The sequence below is a fragment of the Acipenser ruthenus genome, chromosome 22, assembly GCF_902713425.1.
Source record: "Acipenser ruthenus chromosome 22, fAciRut3.2 maternal haplotype, whole genome shotgun sequence".
Classification (NCBI taxonomy): domain Eukaryota; kingdom Metazoa; phylum Chordata; class Actinopteri; order Acipenseriformes; family Acipenseridae; genus Acipenser; species Acipenser ruthenus.
Genome location: NC_081210.1, coordinates 24,339,805 through 24,366,867, shown reverse-complemented (window position 1 = coordinate 24,366,867; position 27,063 = coordinate 24,339,805). Strand labels below are relative to the sequence as shown.

The following is a 27,063-nucleotide window of genomic DNA, read 5'->3' as shown; positions in this document are numbered from 1 at the left end:
GGCCATGTTTTAGGGGATCTAATTGATGGATCAATAGTGTTTTGCCCAGGCATCATCAGCTTTCGCTAAACCACCAATGTGTTTGAGGGATGCCTTTTTGCTAGCAAAGTCATTGAGAAAGTAGCTTCAGGTGTCACTGGATTCTTTAGAGTCTAGCACTGGGTTCTGCAACCCTAATGCTGAGCTTCATTTCTATCTATAGATGTATTTGCCTGCCGCTGAGCTTGTTGTGAGCTCATCTGGACAGTCCTAACACTTTTTTGTGTGAAGTGCATTGGGATCCTAGTGATGAAAGGCACTATAGAAATGTGAATTGTGTTGTATTGTTTTGTATTCAAGTCATGTGATAATATGACCTTTGGCTCCAGCCTCCCCCACCTAAGCTACATATAGAGTTGGAAGGTCCCATTAGTCTTTGATTGTCATCTGTTTATTTCATATGGGTAGAGCTTATAGAACCAAGGGGTAGACTTGAATTACCACATTGGAGACTCAGCTGATTAAATCCCAATTGTAAGTTAGAGAACCAGGTGGGACAAATCTGAGTGAAGAGAGTGCCTCAAGAACTTACAAGAAAAACAGACTGAAGATTTTAGCATGTTATTTTTCATTATAGATTATAACAAAAAGAAAATACTTTATTTAGTTAGAATCGGTTTACAGACATGTGGTAAAAAGTCAGCATAAAAATCCAGCGGGCTCAAATACAGCTGCCCAACCTATGCATCTAGTGTAAACTAGTATATGAAGTCATTGCTGTAAATGCAAGTTCTGGCTGGTTGAAGAAATCATCCATGTGAGAAACATTTCAGAAGGACGAGCGTGCAATAACAAGTTCACAATATATGGTGTTTATTTAATGGCTGCATAACAATAAAAGGTTAGAAACTTTGGTAGATGATCATCCAACACAACATCCTGAAACACTGATTTTGTAAAAAAGCCATGTGTAACTCACAATATCCGAACAGTGCTAGAATTATGAAGAGTGTCATCTACAATGTAACACATGAACCTGTATTTAGAAGTGTCCAGGTTTAGACTGTATTACATAATGCACTGAAGAAGAAAGGTCACAGATCATTACCACTGACTCAGGTGAAGAGCACAGCTTAGTCGTGTTAGCAGGGCCTAATAATGCCTGTCCTCACATGAACAGGCGAGAATCCTTCCTGTTGCCTTGACACGTGATGATAGCTCTAACATCCTTCACTCAGCTACCACAGCAATGGATTCCTCATTGTCCACGGAAACGCACCTTGCAGGACACCTGATAAAGACACTACACAGCTGACGAGCCTAGCAGAGTGGAACTAGATAAGTCATTAAGACATTCCCTCTCCAGATTCTTATATAATTATAGAGCTCTTTAGCCCTATAGCCATTGCAACAGCTACTGCATGCACGCTATTGTTAAAGACTGTTATTACTGAACCCACAATTAAAAGTAATTGTTCCTGCATCTCAGTTCTCAGGAAGATCAAGTGCATTAGTTTATAATAATCGCAGTACAACCATTTGGATGCAGGAGGTGGTTGGGATATTCAGTCCCCTGGAACTGCTTGTTTCAGAGGCAGGGGAATTATTCAAAACTACAAACATCTGCTGTTTCTCTTTTGCCCATAAAAAATTGAGGATTTTTTTTTTTTTTTTTTTTTTTTTTAAGTGTTCCAAGAAATGTTAATGTTCTGATGAAATGTCCATGAAACGCGAGAGAAGACATCGGCATTACAGCATTGAAGTCTAAGATTTAGAAAGAGCTGTCCACTGGTTCCACAGGTTTTTTTTTTTCACTAATGTCATTTCTACACAGCTGACGAGCCTAGCAGAGTGGAACTAGATAAGTCATTTAGACATTCCCTCTCCAGCTGCTAATATAATTATAGAGCTCTTTGTCCCATAGGCTGCAACTGGACAGCACACATAGGGTTATTCAAGTCAGGGATGCCCTATAGCCATTGCGACAGCTCCTGCATGCATGCTCAGACAAGCTATTGTTAAAGACTGTTATTACTGAAACCACAATTAAAAGTAATTGTTCCTGTAGATGGAAGGGAATTATTGAAACACATATTGCTCCTAAGGAACAGCCTCCAGGACAGCGTTTGCAGCTGAAACAATAAGACAAAAAATAAATACAAATAATAATACTGACAGGTACCCTGAAACGTATGTAATTCTATATGAAAAGTAATTTTTAAAAATGCACCTGGTGCTCTCAAAACACAGCAGCTGCTAAGCCATGCAGATTGGAACTGATGAAATCATTTCCCCTTTTGTTTAGTTCACTGATTTTCCCCATAAATCTTCGGTAGCTGTGGTTTTATTTATAACACACTGGAGACTGGTTGTTCTGTTTTTTCCTGATACTGTGAAAAAAAGATCATCTGACAGACACTTCATTATACACTGAAAGAAAATAAAAGACACAATGAGACGAGCATCCAACGGCACTGTGCCAGGCCTCTCCTGTACACACTTTTGTGCTTTTCAGCAGAGGGAAAACCTATCACTTACAAACATTAGCAGAGAAGGACTGAGAGCAAGAGCTCTGACTGAATTATGACATCACTGAGCTGATGGTTATCTAACTTCCTGGCTCCTCAACAGCGGTCAGTGTTCTCAAAGTACAGTGGCAATATAGAATGATGACTTCTGAAATGGGAAGATACAGCTTGCGATTACAAATGCAGCTTGCGGACGGGCCTTGCAAAGCTGGCTACAGAGACGCTTTCTGACAACTCGTTTGAAGTTTCAAAACTACAAACGTCTGCTGTTTCTCTTTTGCCCATAAAACATTTGAGGATTTTTTTTTTGTTTTTAAGTGTTCCAGGAAAAGCTAATGCTCTGGCGAAAAGTCCAAGAAATGCGTGAGAAGACAACGGCATTACAGCATTGTAAGATTTAGAAAGAGCTGTCCACTGGTGCCACTGTTTTTTATTTTTCTCACTAAAACATCAACACGTTAATGTCACAAAGATTGCAAAACCTAAATGCATTTTGTGAAATACTGACCAGTTCAAATCATCTGGTATTCCTTTCTGCTGAATCACCTACACTTCCTGTAAACACGAGGCAACACTTCTGTGCCATTTCATATGAACAGGAGTTGGAAAAAGGTTGTTCATAGCAATCGCTGTATTTACCAGAAATGTATCATCAGGTTCATCAGTAACAGTATATATCCCTTGCCGTAGACATAAACAGAACATTACACATAACAGAATCAAAAGCAATTCCCTAAACATTCCACTTACTGTATGCAGAACTGTAGATGTAGACCATGTACAGTTTTACCAAAACTTAGGAAGTCGTTCCCCAAGATCTTTCCTACAATAGCACATCCATTCGAAGTCAGAACAGAAGGCTTACTACACTATACTCTACTTTATAGAAATGCAGTATCAGGTATAACTCGAAAAGGCTGAGCAGATGTATAAGGGGAAATCAGAAAACAGCCGAGAACTAAATTACTATTAAGCATTAAAGTGTGCAAAAAATTAAAATTAATTGTTGTAGCCATTAACAGCATTTATCCAATAGAGCTCCTGAGACATATTCTACAAGCTGCTGATGGATGTGTGCAGCCCGTTGGGATGGCAGTAAATAGTATTGCATTACTCTAGGTTACGAAGACACAGGGAGGCCATCCAAACCATTTCCAGACTTGGCAGCGCTGTCATCCACGCAGCTTTTTAACATTTTATGAGAATGTTTGTTTACAACAGCCGAGCAGGGTTGTTAAAATAAAAGGAGAGGAGCCATGTGTTAATAATTTAGGGGAAATAATAATGAATAGACATATATCCAGTGTTAACACTGTGGCTTTCTCACTGGGGCTGCGGATTCTTACGGGTCACAATTAGTTTACCCAGACAGGCTACTACGGACTTAGGCCAGTCCAGTAATGCAGTTTCAATAACCAAGCGCTGTGGTTAGGAGAATGTGTCTCAAGTGCACCTTCATCAAACAATTATTAAAAAGGTTCTGTTTGGTGCCTCAAGGTTCTACCCTTGGTAGAAAACCATTAAATGCATCACCTAGTATTTTTACCCCAAAATGATCCCAGTGTTTTAGCTGCTATGGCTTCCCCTGGTCAGCTGTTCTACACCCCAACATGTGCAAACTGTGTGGCTCTTCAATAGACTAAAAGTACTCCTCACCTGGCTCAGGAATGAATCTGATCAAGGTTCATTGGTGAAAGTGTGGCTCCGAGGTGAGGCGTTTCCACTGTGCCACCCTGGCCAGAGCAGATTGCATAGGGGTCATTCTCTGCTGGAAGTCTAGATCAATGCAGCAAACAGGCTGAATATGTTCTGAACTAATGGTCTCTTTATAGCAAGTTTAACCTGCGTTTAATGGTGTGACGTACCCAGCAGCAGAAGGAATATTAAGAGAGAGAAAGAATGACGAATACATCAACAATGTATGCATGTGTTTTCTACTGCTCCTGGTATATATTTTAATCCAAAATGTGGTTGTACATTACAGTTTGAGTTTTTTTTTTCTTCCACTAAATTGAATGCAATTTAAAAAAACAAACAAACAAAAAAAACAACCACTTTACCAATAGGCTTTAAGATTTTTATTAAAATATTTTATAGCGGTAGTTACCATCACAAACATGATTGTTTCTAACACAAAAAAAGAAAAAAAAAATCATCCTTAAGAGCCTAAAAGAGAACAGAAAACAAGTTTTGCAGTCAGACATTTGAAATTAAAATAATTTAAAAAAAGAAAAAAAAATAACACTATGTTCACATGCTGTAAAAATACATTTCAAAACGTCAATAGCTTTTCATGTGGTTTCCATATTTCTTTTTTTTTCTTGTTATATGAAGCTAAACACTCTACAGCCCGGGACTGAAATGACACAGCTTCCCAGTCAGCCATCAACTGGGATTACAATAGTGACTTGTGCTGGTCTGGTAAACTTCAGAGATGATGTTCTTAAAATATACCTGACGGCAGATCCAGAGGCTGGGCTATCCCCCGAGCATGGGCATGCCTTTCAACCCCAACGGCGGCCAGTACTCAGGAAGTAGCACTGCATTTGCAGCACTGTAGAGAGTAAGAGAATGTGATGATGATACTGTATAGATTGCATTTGTTTTTGCAGTTAGAGAAAAGCTACTCAAAAGTTGGATTGTTTTTGTATGGTCAGATTTCTACTATTTAAGTAATATGGTCATGCCTCTCAAAGTTGCCACACATTTTTATTGGCTTTGGAAAGTTGTCCCTTTTAAGGACAGTGAGCAATGGATTTAATAAGAGCACTCCATGCAGAATCTTTGATTGACAGCTGTCAATATGCCATCAAGTTGAGGATGGATTCGTGCATCTTTCTTTTAACTCACATTTATCAAAGGTCATCTGAAAAAATTTGAAAAACTTAATGAAATGTTTCAAAACAGCATGTAAAAACATACAAAATGTTCATGTTACAAGTCACCATTCAATTTGATTTTCTAATCCACATCACTAACACAATCATGTATCTATCACACCTATTCCAAATAGAAACAGAAAGAAAAAAAACAAAACAAGAAACAAAAACGACATTTCATGGTACACATGAGAGCCCAAGTTCAAGTCCCTCCAAGGTATTTCAGCACGATCAGCTCACACGTTTGTTAAGGACAGGTAGATACAAGGGGTGTGTGGAGGCCAGGTCATTGCTGATATAGAATTACGTTAAATAAAGACGGTGTGCTAATTGCATTTTCTGTACACTATATTTTCTAGAATCGGTGACCTTTAATCCTTTCATCCCAACAGCAGTTCATGTCATTTCGTATCTGAAATTTACACAGCTGAATTAATCAGACCCCTTCCTAACCACTTGATTTTCTTTATAAAATTACTGTTGAATTAACTTTAATTAAATCCAGGTTTAATTGTTTCTATCAATCCATTTTTTTTAAACAAATCTCAATGTAATGCCTTTTAACTATCTCTCATATATAACAAAATGACTTGGTTCAATCAAGCTAGAATTAAAAACTACAAGCTTGTTTAGTGCTGCGACTGCTACTTTAGACATTCCACCTTCCCAAAATTCAGACACGCGCTTGTCAAACAGCCCTGAAGGCACCAGCAAGCGCAAATCTACTAAAACGGCTAACCTTTTCAGCTGCTATCAGATATCCCATTATACATCATGTATGCAAGCATTTAAAGAAGGTAATGGCACAGCTGCCTGGATTCATGTGTACGCCCCAGGTACAGAGAATGGGCCTTTTGGATCATTTTAATAAGTTGGGAAAGGTAAGACTTAAATGGAAACCTTGCATAACTTCTCTCTCATGGGACTTGGGAACAGGGAAGAGGGGATCGCTGGTTATTGAAAGCCAAAGCTATATATAAAAATAAAATATAACGTAATCGTATTGTTTTTAAGCCTGAGATTTTTTTTTTCTTAAGTTTTATGATATACCTAAAGTGTTTATTTTCTTCTGTATTTAAAAAGTATGACGTGTTGTCTTAGTTTGGATCTCTCTTTTTTTTTGTATAGTAAAGTACTATGTAGAATTTAAAAAACTGTACACAGAGAAAAAGCAAGAGTACATTCAATATCAGGTCTTGAGGTACTACAAAGGTATTCCTAGGTCACAGAGCAGTTAATTCACAGTAAAGAACCTCTTATACACATTCATTCCTCCTTTGGCAAGGAACTCTTCCTACAGCGATCCTCGCCCATTACATGATCATGAATGAAAGCAGCAGAGCTTTGTTTCAGACCTCTGCCAGTCATTTCAAAGTCACAGTAAAGCCACTCCTGCACATTATTACTTAGGGGCTGAACTTTGAAAGCTTGGTAGACCTAATTTTGTAAAACTCAAAAGTTCGTCACTGCCAGTAACAATGACAGGGTGCTGTTGAGTCTTTGGAAATATGCTGTTTAAAGAGAAGAACAAAACACCCCTGAAGATCTCAAGATCTATAAACTCTACATACAGAGGCACCCCATTTCCATTCCTCATCCCAAACAAGTCCCTTTAAAATGGGTGTCTGTTTACTTTAGCGAGCATCTGAGAGGCAAAGCATGGCCTACATCTTTGTTGCTAATAATAATAATAAAAAAATGGCTTTAATAAAAGCTAGAATTGAATCCCAAACCCCTTTCACTTGGAGCACAGCTACAAGCAGCAGATTAAGAATTCTGAACACTGAAATATTGGAAAGCCCATTGCTGGATGACATGTTTCCGTTTAAACATCTTAAACACCCTCCTCCTCAGCGTTAACACCTACAGTCCTTGGAATTTTTTTTTTTTTTACAAGCCTGTAAATTCAAGAAGCAGTGATTTTGTTTTGTCTCTATTTATTTTTTTTATAAAATGAATGGTTTGCCTGCAGAATCACGGAAAGGAAACCAGACAATTCTTTCATTCTACAAGACATGCCTGCATGGCCCTGGATTGATCTTCGTCAATTATTGTTACAATTGCTGTGAATCACAAGCCTGCTTCATGGTGTGCATCCGTCCTGTACCCCTCACCTGGTTCCAATTATTCAAGGTAGTTTTCAGCTTCGGTGAATTTGAGAGATGATCAATCTCACTGCTCCTGGAACCCGGATTTAGAAGCATTTGTACTGCTACTTTCTTAACCAAATTCAGCAGCCAAGCACTACATAACAATCCTAAAATATTTGCTATGGATGTCTACATATACTTTGCTGCTGGCGCCCTCTTGTGGTACAGATTGGGAAGCCAGTCTTTAAAAGTAGGTGTAAAACCTCTGTAGTGCCTAATCCATTTACAGTAGGCAGGCACTACATATATGTCACTGAACTGTCTGGCAGCTGCCAAGGATTTTCAAATTTCTGAGGAGGAGATGCTTTACATTCTTCTGCCTTGTGGGCTTGCCCCTGTATTGGCTGGAGTTTACTGTGGCCCTTCAATGCCTCTGCCAAAGGAGAATAAACGTATATACCACCGTCTGCAAGAGCCAAAGCAGGAACTGCAATTTTTGCTGTCTGAGTTTGCCATATGGAATCGAGTACTAAAATCAAAATTTGTCACCACCGCAGACACTTCTAGGAATGTCACCAAATCAACAAATTCTAAATCAGATCATTAAAATCCATTTTCAGTATTTTCCACAATACTAGAAAAAAAAAAAAAAAAAACATTTGATCAAAAACAATAAAAGGAAATACCTGAATATAAAACACTGCAAAATAGTTTTTCTCCTGCAAATCCTATACAGTAACAATTAAGAAACTCCCTTCCCCTCGTCAACAAAACATAATCGCTCAAACAAGTAGGGACAGGGACACTCATTTTCTTCCTCAGTTCCTGTTTGAAAATATATTCCGATACAAACCCAGTGTGACACTCCTAGAGGTTTCTGATTGCAGCTAAACAAAACGTTATGAATACAGGGTACAAGACACCTTTTAAAATGTAAATGATCACAGGGTTTTGTCGTGCAGTCTGTGTGCTGTAACCCAGAGGGCACAAAGATCATCCCATATTGACAGGATTGAGGAACTGTGCTCGGAGAAATATTTTTTTATTGGAGGAAACACAAGGATAGGGGAGCGAAGCTGAGAGGAAGTGTGTGTGTGTGTGTGTGTGTATGTATATATATCAAAACACACAAACTTCCTAAAGGTAGCTTCTGTTGTTGCTTTTTTTTTTTTTTAATTTGGTGCACATTCATGTTTTTTAAGAAGGAATCAGAAATACTATGACAAGTGCCTACCCATTCAAAAAGTAAGGATTGTGGTTTGGAGATTTTATATATATATATATATATATATTATATATATATATATATATATATTTTTTTTTTTTTTTTACTTACTATGTTAATTAAAAAGATTAGTAGTGGCCAAGCATTTCCTTTGATTGTATTTTCCATGTCACTATAAAAGCACACTGTTCTGTTTTAAATGAGGTGATCTGTGCAAAGTTCCCAGCACTTAATACTGCACACCAAAAAAAAAAAAAGTATCTAAAATGAGAAAAAAAGTCCTTTAATAGGCAATTAATGCTTACCACTTAAAGCAACAAACAGAATGTGAAGTAATCATTGAGAAATTAAAAACAAGTCAAACAGAACTGCAGAGAAAATGTTCAGATGTTTTTTTTGTTTTAAAAGGGTAAGTCAGTAATTGCCTGTTAGAGGTGGCGAGGGTGAGGAATGTGGTTTTGGTGCGTTGCTATTGGTCCGCTGGAATTTCTCTGTCGGACTCAGGCTTGACGGTCTGTCCGGGTGAGGGGGCGTGGCTGGGGGGGATCCCGTGTGAGATTGACAGGGTTCCTGCTACCATCCCCTCCACTGCTGCAGCTGGGAGCCCCCCTGCTGTGACACCGACCATTCCTGCTGGAAACCTGCCGCAAGCAATACAAAAAAAACACAAGTTGCATAACAATTTGCACGCTCCTTCACCATCACTAACCACTACAGAGCAATGCGCTTACACTGGCATCAGGCACACATTGCTACTATTCAGTCTTTCCTCTTGTACCTGTATGCTGAAGCTCCGTTGAGCTCTTGGTGTACGCTGGCTGGGTCCATGGTTGGCCACTGAGCTGCTGCCATCAGATACTCCTTATTAACGCAGTTCTTTAGACTGTCTGGGATGCGCCCTTGAGAAGAGAACAACAAGACCACAGTGACACAACCGAAGAGCCTCGACTCTGCACTAGAGAACACGCTAGCTTACTATATGAACTGCTGGCTGACTACGTACAGAACAGAAACCTTTCCTTGAGCAGAACCAAATTGAAAGCCTGAAAATGAACACAACGCAGGAGGAGAATGCGGTAAGCAGTCAGTTTCAAAGGTTGTAGTTCAGGGGACGATTAAGGTTCACTTCCACCATTGTGCTCTGCTTGCTACTTATTTGTCCTCCCAGCATTAGAAGCCTCGTACCTGTGATGGCTCTGCGGACCTCTTTGGCAGCCTCCTCTCGCGACTCGATGGATGCTTGCTCACTGTACCAGGCTGTGTGAGGAGTACAGATCAGGTTTGGGGCGTCTTTTAAAGCACCCTGAGAAAAACTGAAACGAGAGGAGAAAGTAAAAAAAGTCTGGTAAGTCTGTTGCAGGACTACTAAATATACTACCTTTGAGCATTTTCTAGTTATGGACAGAACCTATTCATGTCTAACAATCAGTAACAGCTGGTCTTCTTGACAATGCTGTGATGCCTCTTGAGTTTTACATCCCTGGCAGACTGCTGCTTACCTGAAAGGTTCGGTTTCGTGAACATCAAGCGCCGCCCCTCGTATCCTGCCCTCTTTCAGTGCCTGAGCAAGGGCCTTCTCGTCCACCAGGCCTCCCCGGGCAGTGTTCACGAGGAACGCCCCCTGCCGCATCTGCAACAGGACAGCAGAGTTCAACAGAATCAGTGAGCAGGCTGGAAACTTGACAAGGTTAGGTTTGTTCCACATGGACAATCAAGACAGAATGGGTGAGCTGTATTCAAAAAATGTATTCTGAAGTCTTTCATCAAGATCAGATTGCTTCTCAAAGGTTGCAGTTGACTAGTTTGAGTTTTGAAGATGTACAGTAAATACCACTGATCGCAATCTTAATATTTCACCTAAATATATACATCGTTATGGTATTTCACATACCTTTACATTCTGGTAAAAAGAGATTTCAAACTATTAACGTACGAGTACTAAACAACACTGACTGGTGTATTTGTTCAAGTTGGGGCAGTTCATCTTAGTTTATTTAAATAAAGAATCTGATACAACATAAAAGTAACGCATACGCAGAGCGTACCTGATCTGACAGACAGTTGCTGTAAATCCCTTAATTCTTTTAAAAAGTACCTTAAGTCAATTTACCTCACAGCTACACCCAAGAAAAATCCAATGTATGTTCTCAAGCAGAACACAATGGGGATTGAAAGAATCTATTACGTGCCAACACTGGGCCACAAAAATCCATCTGGGTGCTAACCCAAGCACAGATTCTTAGCAGCCTTCACAGTCTCAGTAATGTGTGTGTCTTATAATGCCTTTCAATACAAAACCAGATCTCCACAGCTTATCTTCATGAAGAATGAAAGATCAAACCAATTTACGGCATTCTGTAAATCATTTCGTGTGGGGTGAGACAGACGCACACACAACCACATCACATACCCAGAATACATTTCAATAATGTGTGTTTATTCCCAGCAACAGATTTATAAGCAGTACATTTCACTTCTATAAGCAGTACATTTCACTTCCAGTCATTAGAGCAGGACAGCGCTCTGTGTGATGAAAGATCTAGCTGTGTGACCTGTTTGATGGTGAAGTCGTTGATGAGGTGGTGGTTGTGCTCATTCAGGCAGCAGTGCAGCGACACGCAGTCGCTGTGTATTAGCAGATCCTGCAGGGTGCTCATTCTCTGCAGGCCCAGGGACCTCTCCACCCCGTCTGGAAGATAGGGGTCGTAGAAAATCACGCTGAATCCAAACGCCTTCGCCCTCAGAGCCACTGCCTGGCCAATCCGCCCTGGAAAGCAATCGGCCAAAATTCAACATCTGTCCCGTTAGCTGAGCCCTGTGAAGAGCCGTAGCTACAGCAGACAAGGAAGTAAAACTATACAAATTATATTTAAGACTAATTCGCAAAATCATTTTAATGGTGTATTTCACTTCAATGGACACCGCTGAAAAAGCTACATTGGACTGTTTCTGCATAAAAAAAAAAAGGTTTAAGATCGTCATCCTATCCTAAAAGTTAATATATTTACGCAATTGAAGCCTGGCAGAATAAAAGATTTCTGTCCAAGACATTTTGTGATCATTTGAACTGGAGTTGCATCATCCAGTGGGCAGGACAGTTGAGTGGTAGGGCACTCCCACTCGTCCACATCCCAGGCTGCTGTCTACATGATGTTGTTTGTTGCAATGGCTTTGGGATGGGGCGTGTTTCATAATCACCCAGGCCGATGATGCCGAGCGTCTCTCCCCGGATGCGCGCCGCTCCCCCTGCCACCTCGCGGATCTGCTCCACGCTGCTGGCGCGGGTGCCCTCTCGCATGGCCTGGTGCAGCCACGTGACCCGCCGGTACAGGTTCAGGATGTGGCACAGTGTGGAGTCGGCCGTCTCCTCCACCGAGGACGAGGGGATGTTACACACTGCAATCCCTGCGGGGGGGGGGGGGGGGGGGGGGGGAGGAGGAGGAGACAGAGAGGACACCAGAGATTATTATTCTGGCTTCAGTGATCACTGATCAGCTTCACCATAGATCACTGTCAAGTCCAACTCTTCATTCCCAATGCATCTTACTTTACTTTGTAACACCACTGAATGCAGTTCAAAAATGTTAAGTGTCCATGCACAATAATACATTTGTGGAATAAATACAAGAGTTGAAACTATGTGATATCAAATAAATAGATACTGCCTGGGGAACAACTGTGTGCTTGGAAGGCATGAGTCAATGGGCCAAACAGCAACCTCTTGTTTTAAGCATTTATTATGTTTTCATGAAAGAAAGAAAGAAAGAAAGAAAGAAAGAAAGAAAGAAAGAGAAAGAAAAGAAACAATCAATCACATTAAGAAAATAAAATAGCTAATAAGTCGGAAAATGTATTAACACCCAGGGATTGGATTTTTCATGCTTATGCATTTGTTTAATCATTCCTCTGTTTGTAGTTGTCCTGCAAGCCCACCTAATCTGCAAATACATGTGTTATTATTTGTGCTCCGTCTTAAAAAAACAATTCCGAAAACACTTACCAGGCCTGCCGTTTTAAAGCTTTCGAATATTCACTGCAGAGCCTGTGCTCTATGAAGTGCTGCTACCCATTAGGCACTGGAACAGCTTGCTCTGGGTAATTTAGCCAGACACGAGGTTTAACTACCTTAGCACCTCAAATTGGAGGGCAGGCGTCAGCAATAGGAGGCTAACACAAAGGGAAACCCCACAGTTACTCGCTGCTTTGGAAAGTAATGTACTGGTGGAAAAAAAAAAAAGATTTGTGCATTCATTCTGGGTGGAGATTTAACCATTTTTTTTTTTTTGGATCCCTTATTTCAGGTGTGCCATGTGTATTAACTGTGAAGGTCTACAATTATTTGCATACCTTACATACAGGCACACCTTCCACCTCGGCACAAGCCTGGCCATGCAGTTTCCTTTGGGCAATACATTTCCACTATAAGCCTCAACGCCAGTGAACATTTCATTGTTCTGAACCCAGCAGATTTGAAATGCTGGTAAACTCAGAGCTATTAAGAAGCTACACAGTGAAAGAGGACAGAAAGCCAGGAGAGGTATAACCCCCCTTACCTAACTCAGCAGCTGCTTTGATATCAATGTTGTCAAAACCACTGCCGATCCTGACAATGATGCGCAGGCCTTTGAATTTGTCCAGGTCATCTCTGGATAGTGTGATGGTGTGGTACATCATGGCACCCACTGCTTCATTGAGGACCTACAGGGCAGGGGGGATCCAGAAGGGTTACGAGAATCACAAAGCACAGTGTGCAGCAAATCCCCAAATCCTGGCTCAACAGTAGTTTCCGAGTGCTTCTTTTCTCAGAAATAATTTACAGCATATCTAAATACAGTTCTCACCCTTTGAGATTTCACTGTTGGGCCATGTTGACAAGAAATTGCAAAAATACGATACTTTCCTGTATAAAACCTTCACTTTTTGATGTGCAAGTTAAGGATTAAGGCAGGGCTCGACACTAACAGTTGCCCAGTTGCCTGGGGCAACCAAAATGCAGCCTCGGGCAACTTGAAAATGGAAAATGTTATGCAACTATATGAAAAGTCTGAATTGATGCAACATATCTGTGACTGAAAGTGATGCTGTATATCACAATGAAATGTTCAATGTTTGTTGGCCTGGATAAGGGTGTCTGCTTGGTAAATAAATACATTTTAAGAAAATAGCAATGTTTACTTATTTATTTTTTCAGGCAACCTAAATTTCACTACAGGCAACCTGGATTTTGTTTGAAAAAAAAGTTAGTGTAGAGTCCTGAATTAAGGTAATAATAAGTCAAATAAATTAAAAGATGGAGCACTGAACAAGAGGTTAACAGGAATCCAGCCGCCAGACTTCAGTTATTATTTTTTTAATAATATTTATTTTTCACGTACTCTATATCCTGTTAGATACAATATAGTAAGTTTGGACGCTGGACAGGGTGAGGTAGTGCTGCTGCTACAGGGGATCAAAACCTTGATGGTAGAGGGGTACATTTCCAGTAGGTTGTAAGTGTCAATAGATGTACTGAACAATAAATTACAAGATAAAGAGAGAATCAACCAAAACAAAGACGAGTTGGGAATTTCTCCTCTTCTCCTACCTTTTCATGTATTTCCTGTGTAGACTGAGCGTCGCAGAACGCGACGGTGGCCACGTCTTTCAGAATGGGCATCTCCACCGTGCAGTCTCGCCCGTCCAGCAGCGCCACCAAGGGCCTGGGGTGCATCGGGCCGTTCAGAATCGGTGGGCGAATGCCTGGAACGATAAGAGACAGACAATGATAAGATCACCCAAAACCTAAACCCATAGCTTGCATGACGCAATTTCCCCTTGGTTACCGAATAAACAGCATACTAAACAGCATACTAAAATGACAGCAATAAATCACTTAATGGTAGCTATTATAAAATATTTTAAACAGTGTACACCTGATTTAGGGCTGGAGTCTCTAATATGTATATTTTTTTCATAGGAAAAGGGCCGTTTATACAAAAAAAAAAGCAATCCAGTTCAAAATGCTGAATCAGAATTCGCTGGTAAAATTATAAGCTAGAAAAATAGAGCTAGAAAATAAAATAAGAAAACAGATCCATGTACAGTTGCAAAGAAAGCTGTGCAACATACTGCATGGAAGTATAGCATAGAAACCCATACTGATACACTAGGGTACATCACACAACTACATCGAAACATGCATTAAAGTAGCGAACACATACAGCTTTTCCAAGATTTAAATCCACTTCAACCATTACAACTGTAAAATAAATACAAAAGCAATCCAGATTGTTCATTTCAGCCCCAAAGAGACTTTTCTTGTCTTTTTTTGTTTACCCAAAATGATGTAGAGCTACTCTTAAGCTACAGTATCTGGCATTGTGTGACCAGCAGCAACTCAAAGATGTTTTTTGTGAATGTCTGGTTGTGTACATTCAGAAGAAATAATAGGTCCTGACAGCTCAGGGTCAGGTTCTCACAATGCCTGTGCTGTGTGTGCAGGACTCATCCCCTGGCCTGGAGAATGAGTACAATCCTCCGAGTCCCAGAGCTCCTTCCCTGGAACAAGCCCCAGCACAGGAGCCTCTCATGTAAAACAAAGTGCACCTCGTTATTCTCAGAAGCACGGCACACTGGGACGCATCGTAACCTTGAAATCTCCAAGCATTAACACTTAACCAAACCACGGAAAATAAAGAGGTTACCTTTCATTTGGTACTGACTTACAATACTAGGCATGAACATACTTAAATACATGAAATATACAATTAAAGGAAATGGTGACACATCGATTGCAATATATATTAAAAGCAGATTTTTAAAAAGGTGGACAAAGTATGCCATGTGGTCTTCCTAGGTTAAAACCCCACAACAGAAGGCCTGCAATCATTAAAAACTATCAGAAACCTCGAGCCTGCTGTTTCTATTGTCTCCCAAACTGTGTCTGCATCTCTCAGACTAACTGAACCTGCATTGAAGTCCCTTATCCAACTAGTGTACACAAATGGCATTCAGAATCCAGGACAATGAACAAGGGCCCCATTCACCAAACTAACCCCCGCCCCATACGCAGAGATAGCATCTCCCCTCGCCCATCCCCCACACAGTGACCGTACCCGTCTGAGGGTCAGACCCCTCCCCTCCCCTCCCCACAGACTGGAGCAGCAAGTGGTTAATTCCTGTCAAACAAGAGACACACAGTCTAGGAGATTGTTTATGCATGTGTATGTATTGTACCAACATGCTACAGTTAATAACATGTTTAATTAAGCCCTGTATTTTTAAACACACACAAACTTTATCCCCCTGCCCCAAATGCTTAAATATGGCATTTAAACTTAAAATATACAAAACTAAATCAGAATGAGGCAGCTTAATAGTAAAGGTGGATATGTACGATAATATATGTTTAAAATAAAGACTTCTAAATAGGACATTATTCCAAAAATATATACAGAAGCATACTATGAATTTAAGTCTGAGACATTCATAACAAAGACACTATTGGTGTTAAAACAAAACAGCATTTAAAAGATAGAGTGGTGTTTTTACCCTTGTTGCCCTATACAATGTACCTATTTCATAGTGATCTGTGATAATCATTTAACATGTACTTCAGTAGCTGCTCATTGTGGAGATCTGGCTTATCGAAGACATTGAGCCTTTTTTTCTTTTGAAATGCAGCTGTAGACTACAGCCCTTTCTATACATTGCAAAAATAATAAGGCCTTCACGTTGCTTTCCCATACAGCTGCTACTCCCCTCCCCATTTCCTACCCTGTGACAGCTTTGTATATTTACAGTTGTCTTTGTCTCAACCTCCCCATATGTTTCAGGAGTTCAAACCAAACTCTCCAGCGTTTACCTGGGAAGGAAATCAGGAATCTCAACTGGGTTTGTTTCCTCGCTCATTTGCCATGCATGAAACCGCAGTCACGTGGCAAGAGGAATAACAATATATTAAAAACCGAGTACACTAGATCAGAAAAGAGCCCAGGCGGTTTCCCTGCAAATCTCCAAGGCTCAGATTTCTCTGCATCACTTCAGTTTTGCAATTAGAGCAGTTTCCTCTATGGAATGGTCTGCCTGGTTCAGCACTGCACCTTGATGGTATTGGCTGCCGACTACGTACAATACATTCAAATGAACGATGCCTTTGCTATCCATGATGCAAACACGTTTACAAAGCTCAGTCTTAGCCATAAGTAATGTCATACCGAAGAGCAAATGAAAACATAACAAGCGGTGTTACAATGCGTTTAAATAGAATACAGTATAAATAACATTACTAACTCAAGGCAATGTCATGATGTATGTATGGGTTAACTAGCAACTTGGTTAAAGAAAGTGAAGCCTTGTACAATATATTACAATTTGTGGATTTGAAGAAAAATATGGGTTGTTTAAGAAAAGTTCCAATGAACCAACTGTATTAGCTTTAATCTGATTGAATCTCCTTTCCAAGTTCACGGAGCCAATAGTAATGCCAACAGAAACAAGACTACTTTGACTAGAACAGGTCCTGAAAAGCTGAAGTCACAGCAGACGTTGTGCAGAGCAGAGTATGTGGGTGGCTTGCGCTACTATATTGCCTGTGGCATTGAGGAGAGGTTTCAATATGCAGGACAACTCCCGACAAGAAACTTGATGTCTTGATGTCCTAATGCCCAGCATGTATAACATCCCTGGCTTTCAAATTAACATCATTCATTTTACTATTTAAGCAATGTGCAGTAATTCAGTCAGCTGTCTCGGCTCCCATTATCCATTCGAAAAGTCGCCTTTCCAAAACATTACTAATTGTGCAGTATACATTACCTGCAGTCATTTCTGATATGCTAGCCGTGCAGTTCTGTATCGGAAACACACATACTTTACATAGACCATCTACACTTAAGATTATTCAAGTCTCAAGTCTATATTTAAAAAGCTATAAAACACAGAATCTTCTGCTATCAAAGGCACCGTTCATCCTACAGCACAGCGAACATGTGACAAAATAACCCTGCGACCCACAGAACACAAGGGCAGAAAAAAACAAAGAGAACACCCAACAAATGGAAGCATGCGTGGAAGATCAGAGGGGGGGTATGGAAACCCCAGCTTGTTTGGACTGTGTGTCGGCTCTCCCACTGCCCAGGAATTACTAGACACCAGCTTAAGGAAACCCAACGCCAAAAGAAGTGATAGGCTGTTCAGAGTCAGCCTTGAAGGGGTTAGACATCAGCAACACTGTAAATTAACATTTACACTGCAAGCAATTAAAAACCCCACAGCAAGGTGTACTGTTCAGCCACTGCAACATTCAGCTGCTTTCAATTCCTTACAAAAGGTAATTAGCCCTTGGATTGTAACCTTCCTTCCTACTGTAGATGAAACATCCATGCATTTCAGTCTAATCTGTACGTATGTGTGCACATAGGATCAGCAGCAATATCACAACAATACATGCGCATGACAAATCAAGGGCCACACAAAGCTGTTCATTCAAGAAGGGTTCATTCATTCATTCATTCATTCATTCACGGTGCTTTTTCGAGAGCGGTGCGGCTATGTGTTTGTGAGTGAGAGGGTTCGGTCTTGCTGCAGTGCCCCACCCTAGCCTCACACAAACACTGCCTCAACATGCCGAGTACAGCAATCGAGAAAAAGGATTCCTTGCATGCACACCACAAGCACCTCCGCAAGACATGTAAAGCCTTGAGAGAAATCCCCAAACCTTGCATCCTGGTGTCAGCTGGCCTCCCCCCTTTCTCAGTCGCAGTCAGGTCCAGAAAAAACAAACCCTGCACACCCAAAGCGTGCTGCTGCTACTACAGCCTGAAAACGCTCCAATCAGACGCAGCCATAACTCAGCATCAACCAACCATTACAAATCTCATGAACAGATGGAAGGAGCTCTTTTCTTTTTTTAAAGAGGCAGTTACTCTTTTTTTTTTTTTAATTAAATGCACACAATAGTACCAGGTACGGCAAGGTGTTTTTAAATCAGAAGTTTTTTAAAATTAAAACTAAAAAGCCGCATCCAAAAATTAAAAATCAGGAAGAAAAAAAAACGGGGAATTGCACTTTATTTGCATGAAAAAAAAATTCACAAAAAAATTATATAGAGTGACCTTGACAGAATTGATCTTAAAAGTGACTCTGCAAAGTGGATTATTTCAAACAGTTTTCAATAGAAAGATTGCTGAGTGGCACTGTAGAACAAACGGTGCTAACACTGCAGCGTGAGCGGTGCCTTGTTACAGTTGCTGCAGCTGGCTAAACCAGACCTGACTGTGCACCATTTGAGCCTGAGTAGAGGGGTGGAGTAGAAAGGGACGGGCAGACACTCCTTCTACCTGCAGAGTCAATACAGCTTTGCTTCCACCCAATAGACCCAAATTCTGATTCTCTCAATAAACTTTAGAGAGATTAAGCAGAGCACAGATCCTTTGAGCTGTTTAATGTGAATAACACCAGCAGTGCACAATGCAGTGGGTCTGCGCTGGTGTTTCAGGGTTTAAAACATTTGTATTGAAATGTATACACTTTCAGACTGGCACAAAGAGCATTTTTCTCAAGATTTTTTTAAAACTTGCAGACTTGCCAATACAATCCATTTTCTATACTGTTCGGATTTAGCCCTTGGCGTTGAGGTAATTTATAATAAAATGATTAGAGAGACTGGCACTAGCTAAGTTCTTTCAGGAGATTGAAGATTATTTTTTTGAAGCTTGCTAAAAGGCGGCAATCTGCCAGACGTTTTAACCTTAACATTTTTAAAGTAAAACTATCTTAAATCCAAAACATAATAATACAAATACACATGTTAATTTGAGTTTAGCTTACTTTTAAAATAAGCAAACCACTGAAATTTTTTTTGCTGTTCATTCTTTTTCCTTTTTGAAGTTATATAAAATGAGTTATGTTAGGGTGATCTTTCTGTGAAGGTATTCTGTGCTTAAATAGCCAATATATAGCTATGGCCAAAAGTTTTGCATCTCCTAGAATTTTAGGATTCAGGGAATAAAAATAAATAAATAAAAAAACAATATGAACAGGATTAAGATATTTTATTTAACATCATGTAATCAAAGATACTACATAAAAGATATTGCCAGTCTACCGGAAGCCATAATAGTAGTACAGTATTTCATTTTCTTCATTTTTTTGTTAAGTATATGGAAAACTACAAAGCGGTATGCAATTCAATATTTTAATGCAACGTTATTCAGCCTGTTTCATTCGACTTTATGAAGCAACATTTGTTAATTCTATAGGGTGATGCTAAACTTCTGGCCACAGCTGTACTGCACTCTACACTAAGATGGTAAAGAGGGAGATGAGCCGGAGCTGGCATGAGCTCCTGTCCTTGTGTCTCAAGCACCATGCTTCCCTTCAGCCTGCCTCCTTCACAACGGACTACAAGCTGGCACAAGCAAGCACACAACAATAATCCTGGTTTAGTTTTTAATCAGCTAGATAAATCTCTAGGGGGCAGGGGGGAAGAGAACAAACTGACATCGAATGGGGATCTGGGCACACCCCATCAGGCCACCATCATACACACAAATAAGGAACAGCTTGACCCTGGAGCATGGGGCCCCATCTAGTGTCTTGCTTGCTGGCGTCATTGAAAAACACACAAAAAAAACAACTCTAAATATATTTGACACACTCTATAAAATCAAAAGCCCCATGGCAAGATTACCCATTAGCAATCATATCTTCCACTGATTCAATCTTCCACATACAGAAATCCCATTGTTACTTGAAGCATGGGGGATGGGGGAGAAGGTCGGGGCAATTAGGAGCTGAAAACCATGCCAGACCTACATTTAACTAATGGACCCATATTTAAGCAAACAAAAGCTCTTGTACATTTCGTTTTAATCCTACTTGAATTAATATGGCATACATACCTCGTCCTCAGCGATATAACATGCGAGCATTCCAACCTATTTTATTAAACACACTCACAAGCTGCAGCTCTCACTGTACAGCTTAGAGAGCTCTTGACATGTCACATGAGTTAAGCCAAACAGTAATTGTTTCAAAAGGTTGTCAAGACAACTTCAAGGTCTGTCATTACGAAAACACAAAACAAACTGGTTCGACTACACAAAAAACAGCTCATTTGCTTGCCCACATACATCTTTGATCATTTAAGCAAAGGGGCAGGCAGTATCAATATGTGTAATGGAAACAGGGATAGATGCAACAAAAAAAGGCTAAATTAGACAGTTTGACTCCGTCGGGGACCTTTTACTAAAAATTAACCATACAGTGCATTCAAACAACATTTCAACGGCTGTCCCCTAAAAAAATTCAATTAAGAAGCACAGCACTAATCTACTCCAGCCCTCGAGCGCCATTTCACATCAGGTTTTAGAGGTGATCAATTCAAGAATTAACAGATTCATATCTGAAGAGGTGTAATTGGTTCAATGAAGTAATTAAGGGTATGGTTGTAACAAATGGCCCTTGCTGTGCTCCTCTGATCTACCGTCTTCACAGACATGCATCACCTACAGGCAATTAACCTGCAAAAACTTTCAGTTTTACCTTCTTACCAGGCAGTCCTGTATTTGCATGATCACCCAGTGTGGGTATAGTGATTCACACGACATCGTCAAAACCAGTTTCATCACCTCAGTGACCTCAGTAAAAGGACAGCCTGTAAGTGCCAGTGGCAATGTTGATTTTGTCATGGAGACACACAGTATCCACCTAAAGATTGGATTGGACTGAAACTTGGACTAGACTTTTTACTACAAAATAAACAGCAACCTGGGCTGGAATTTAAGCCAGCAAGATTTGAAGAGGCACACACCCTAAAGCTTTTACAGTGTGGTGTTTCCATTCCGTTCTTGTTATGCCCATAACAGACACCGCAGACCTTCGCTGTAAAATTTCCAGGTCAGATTTAATTGTGTCCCATATCCGCCATGGGGCTCTTTAATACACCCTGTCTGAAAAATATGTTTTAAAAATATAAAAACGGAAATGACCGCCAAACCAAAAAACTCCAAAAAGCACAAAACAGGAGCAAACATTACCACAACCCCTTGGAAGTCCTGAGAATCATACAACAGACTACAATTACAGACAGTGGCTATAGCCTTAATCATTTTTAACCTAAAAACATGTCAAAATGCAGCTACAGGTGTTTTTTATTTTTTTTCTAACAGTCGTATTAAACTAGATTAGGATCGCAAGGCTGTTTTTGTACTGCAGTCCCCTCATTTAAAACAACCAGGTAATTTTGTCATCAATTTTTATCATTGTAACATGCCCCATAGAAAGGCTTGTGACTCATTTCTTATAATCTGGAGGAGATATAAACCAGTGTTGGTGGCATATTACTGGAAAAATATATATTTGTAAAAATTTTACAAAACCTAGTGTGCTGCCAAATAACAGTATTTATCTACATAGGGTTAACCACAAGTGGATGTGCTGTCATACAGCTTCTATCTTGCACTGAAACCCAACAAACTTACACAAAATGTCAAAATATTTGTCACTCTGCAGACTGAAAAAACAAATAATAAAATGTTGCACTTGAGCTGTTGTGTTAGTGGCCTCTTCTTAGGAGACTGCTTGATAACATGAGTGGAATAACAGAAGCACAGTCTCTTGCAAATATCTCAGAAAGCAGGTCTAAATGTCCAAACAACTCGCTAGTGCTGCATGGACCTTTCATCACATTTGTTGAATAATCAATTGATTCGTAGCTTTGATTCTTCTGATGATTAAATAAGACTGGGAAGTTGCAGTTTAATGTGAAATGCATTGCAAACCTTTTAAAGAAATAGGAGAACAAACATTAAAGTGCCAGGCAAAATTAACAGCAAAGGACCAATGCAGGGTTTTCAGATTAAATAGGTTATGAAAATATCAATTTGTTAATTAAGAGTCGTGGTTATTCAATCGATCCGATTCACTTTTGCATCACTCACTCAATCACAAAGAAAGAGAGATCAGGAATCTAATGCTGAAGTCAGAGTACTGGTTTCAGCAGGATACTGGTTTGTCAACACACTGAAAGCAAATACACTATACTTTCTTCGCTGGTCAGCGATTTACAGTTAGGCTATGTTTTGATGAAGCTAAATACATTCGTACTGTTTTTCCTCCCTGCAGTATCAATAGCTGTTCTGACTTCCTGGTTTTGTTACTGTTTTCAGGTTAATATCGAAAAGCAAAAGAAAATAAAAATAATCTAAAGTCTTTAAATCTGCAGTCGGGTCATATTTGATCATGCTCTACAAATAAAACCTTTGCAGCTAGACCTGGGACTATTTGGGGCTTTAAAAAGAGTCATTTATTACACTTTAGAATGTATCCTTAATCTGTAGTAGCTACTAAACAGGAATGAAAAGATCTGGAATTACTAGCAACAGAATAAAGATGACCCCATTTCTCTCTGCGAACCAACATTTTCACCCTGTCTACAGACTATAGGCTACAGTACCCAATAACAGGGCCAGCATCGTGTCATTTGCACACAGTAAGCAATAACCAAGCATCTTAATTCTTATCCCACACAGAAATGCTAACATTTCTGTTTTCTTATTTTTAAGAAATCTTCCACAAACTGTCCGCCTCCGGATGACTAAGCGGTTTATTTCTCAAAGTGCTCCGTTATTCTGCATGTCAGCAGCCTACACAAAGACAGAGATCCAGTAAAGTGCCATACCCTGATCTAGCACAATAAAGAGTGGAGATGCCCTTTACAGCATTCTGCTGCTGCAGTCACAGCAGGGCTGTTTTTAGAGTGTAGGTTAAACTACGGAAGAATCTAGTAATCAGAGTAACCCAGAGAATCAGATTTTAGTACAGATGAAATAAACAACAAAAAAATGAAGACGGGTGATGCTGGTGTAGAGGACCTGGGTCAATTCCAATTGCAGCAGGCTTGGGAGCTGAAATTGGAATTACAATGATACATGTGGTCATTTACAATTACACATATTAACATGTTTACTCTATTTATTCCAAATTACCAAGCAATAACTACCAATACAGAAACATGCTATAGAACAGGTTTTCTTTAAGCAAATGGCATCACCAGAAGTGGTTGAAAAAATTCACACCGATCACAGACACTCACATAGCTCATTTCAGAAACCAGGAGAAAAACATTTCCTTTACCTTCACAGATGCGATCTAAACGCTGTCGCTTTACTTTGTGTTTGTCCATCAGAGCCATTGACACAGCTTTGCAATGAAGATGAGAACACCAAGGCAACTGGGGTAACTCCAAGAGGAACAAAAACCTCAAAATATACAAAAAAAAAAAAAAAGAAAAAAAAAAAAAAGGCTACTCTGACTTTCCCGGTCTGTGACTAACAAGATCCGTCTGTGGAGGGAAAAGAGAAAAAAAAAACCATGAGAATCTTTAAAGAAGTGTGTAACAAAAATACATATCTGAATATCTAGTGAGTTACTAATAATCTGGTGGATTTCATTCAATAAACAATGTAGCAACACTTAACCTCTCTATTTGGGTTCCAAGAAAGTATCCCTAATAAACTTTGAACCAACCAATTGAACTGTTTCATGAAACAAAACCCAAATTTCAAACACAGCTGCACACATTAGCATCTACATTACTCACAGTTAATACTAATTTATGTAAGGAGGGGGGGGGGGTTCCAATTCGGAACTTCCTACTCTGCAACGGATCACGTTTAAAATATTTGAGTGAATTAGACAACGGATAAATCACTTTACAGGCAACACAATTATTCCACTGGGACGGACTGGAAAGCAGTCCTGCTCATTTCCATCAGGAGCAAATCAGGACACTTGTCAGCCCCCGGTTATGAATGCGGGCGGGACGAATCTGAGCTCATCGACTCGCACGAAGGACAACGTCAACAAGTATCTTTGTGTAACTGGATTGTAGACTGCTGATGGAATCAACATCAGCCCATTTGATATTGAGTTTTACAGACAGGTTTCAGGATTCCGTGCTTGGATAGAGAATTACAAAGCCCATCTGACCAGCAAATGTCTTAATGGTCAGTATAAAAATGACCCTGATATGTTAAGCTCTTACAGTCAGTCTTGGTAAATTGGGGGACAGCATCTTTTAATTTAATGTCGTATTTAAACACCACAGCTGGAGAAAGGAAACCATCCAATCATGAACTTGTTGCTCAGGCCAGTGAGAATCACTCCCTGGGGAAGGGAGTGCACCGTGGCACAGCCAACACAACCACATCCTGGTCTATTCTTTAGCCGTGCAGCTCGTTCAGATGATATGAAGAAACCGAATGGAAATGCAACTCGTTTTGTTCACTGATTAAAACCCTGTGAGCTCCTCTTCTTATTCGCAGATGGAAGGTTTAAACATGGAAACATGACATTTGAAATAGGTGATGTAATAAAGATGGAAGATCCAATGGATTGAAAACGTGCAACTAATTGAAAGCATCTGAACTCACCCTTGCTTCTTTGTAACTTGTGTCAGCTTCTTAATCACTGGCTCTTTCTACTCCATGCTGCTTCGGGTTGTTTCTCTTATCTGTTCAAATATACCAAAAATACAACATTAACCCATGACTGTACAGAAAAACAGTATCATATTGGTTGGGAAGGAAAAAGGCTCCGCAGTGGGCATTGACGGGTCAAGGTTTCCATCAGGGAAACATTACAAAACCTTTTTTTTTTAATTCTAACAAACAAAGCAAGGTCAGGCTTTGTAAACTAAATTGTACTTTAAGTCTAATTAAAAACAAAAAGCTTGTTGGGAGATATAATTATTAAGCTTCAGTTGTGCCTACTTTTAAGTTTATTGTTTTATTTATATAGTACTAAGCAGAAGCAAAATATTCTACCCAGTGCTACATAAGAGGCACTGCTTGTAAACTAGTAGTCTGTCCACAAACTAAACAAGTCGATATTACGTCATGCTCTGAGGGTCTTCTTTTCCCCTGGCAGGCAAACAGGCAATAACTATGCAACGATAAACAACCTACAAATGACAGCTCGAAACATTCCAGTATTTAATTTATTCTGGGCATTTACAGTGGCTATTCTTCCTTAGTTTTCTTCAAACATTAACCTGAAACACTGTCATGTTACTTGATGCCTGGTGGTACTTTAAATAGATAGTGTTATTAGAAAACTAACTGTCTGGTCACCTAATTAAATAATTTGCTGTAAATCACGGTGTTCGGATCTATGGGGGAAAATGCCCTTAAATCCGCCCGACAGAAATACAAAATAAAACTAAAGTATTTTGTTTTACGAATGACAGAAACTGACAAATTATCACAACCTCAAGAACTGACCAGAATTTTTAATGTCAGATAATGGCGTTATGCATTTCATGCAACATTGTTTTAACATGAAAAGTGGACATAATTAACGGAAAATACATTGAAAAGAGAATCTAATACGAAAACAGTCATTAATTATTAAAACGCGCAACATCTGTTTTTAATAAAATCCATTTATTTCGGTCAATACAGTAGTATAGTATAGTATAGTATATTCAACATAGTACACAAATCGCTGCACGCGTGGGGACATACAGCCTAGGGCTATACTACAGCGCTTGAGTACTGAACAGTATGAAATCCAAGTTATCGGCAAATTACATTTCATTATTCTGGTAATCGCTTGCTCGCCCGCTTTGACCATTCCTGTGTGCCACTTAAAATTAATCGCTTGATTCCCCCCGCCTCTAAAAAGAAAGACACGCCTCTCTAAAATGCTACATTTAATTCTTGAACCCGCAGTCCCCAGATGCACAATCAACGTAAAAACACGAATAATTTGAATATATTAAAACAAAAAGCGCGTCACTCTCCCCCCCCCCCCCCCCAATAATACAGCAATCTCGCAGTCAAAAGAGGAAGCACGTTCTGTAATTGACTAAACAAGAATCTCCCCACAAAAAAAATCAACACAAAAAACAACTTGAAAGAAACAATCTAACTCTTGCCATCTGATAATTATTTTAAAAACACAACTATTACCTCCGTAATCCACCACAGTCGCCGCTTACTATTCTTAAGAATAAAAGTGGGAAAATTTGAAATTGCAGAAAGCACCACTGCTAGCCGTGCATGTGTGTGACTGTAGGAAGCCTGCTCAGTTTACCACACAGACGAAACCCTGCAAAGAAACGTCAACAGAAGGCTACAGGCGGGCACGGAAGTTACTTTTTGTGGTCTAAAATAATAATAAACGCTGTCCATCAGAACCCGGCTCGGTATTTACCCGATCGTGGCTGTTTTTGGGTCGGACGGGACGGGTTGCAGTCAAAAAACAGCCCTCTCTCCAACTCGCCATGAAAGAGGAAGCCCCCGGTTCACAAGGTCAGGCAGCTATAGAGGAGTTTCTTTCTTCGAAAGAAGAGCTCCCCTGGTCACGCTTACAGAGTT

General features: G+C 39.9%; 1 protein-coding gene across 3 annotated transcripts; it reads right to left on the bottom strand.

Moving 5' to 3' along the window:
• Window positions 1-4,570: 4,570 nt before the first annotated feature.
• LOC117431305 (C-terminal-binding protein 1-like) lies at window positions 4,571-27,039 on the bottom strand. Of its 3 annotated transcripts, none has more exons than XM_058996198.1 (11): window positions 26,900-27,039; window positions 25,117-25,196; window positions 23,819-24,026; window positions 14,286-14,440; window positions 13,255-13,399; window positions 11,900-12,106; window positions 11,254-11,468; window positions 10,201-10,331; window positions 9,887-10,014; window positions 9,480-9,600; window positions 4,571-9,342 (listed from the first exon to the last, which is right to left on the bottom strand). In XM_058996198.1, exons 3-11 carry the CDS (start codon window positions 23,874-23,876, stop codon window positions 9,171-9,173), a joined length of 1,332 nt encoding a protein of 443 aa, XP_058852181.1. In that variant the 5' UTR covers window positions 23,877-24,026; window positions 25,117-25,196; window positions 26,900-27,039; the 3' UTR covers window positions 4,571-9,170. The 3 variants fall into 3 exon arrangements, with proteins under 3 accessions (XP_058852181.1, XP_058852182.1, XP_034783008.1); XM_058996199.1 differs by lacking the exon at window positions 26,900-27,039 and adding an exon at window positions 26,656-26,855; XM_034927117.2 differs by lacking the exons at window positions 23,819-24,026; window positions 25,117-25,196; window positions 26,900-27,039 and adding an exon at window positions 18,399-18,489.
• Between the last annotated feature and the right edge of the window lie 24 nt (window positions 27,040-27,063).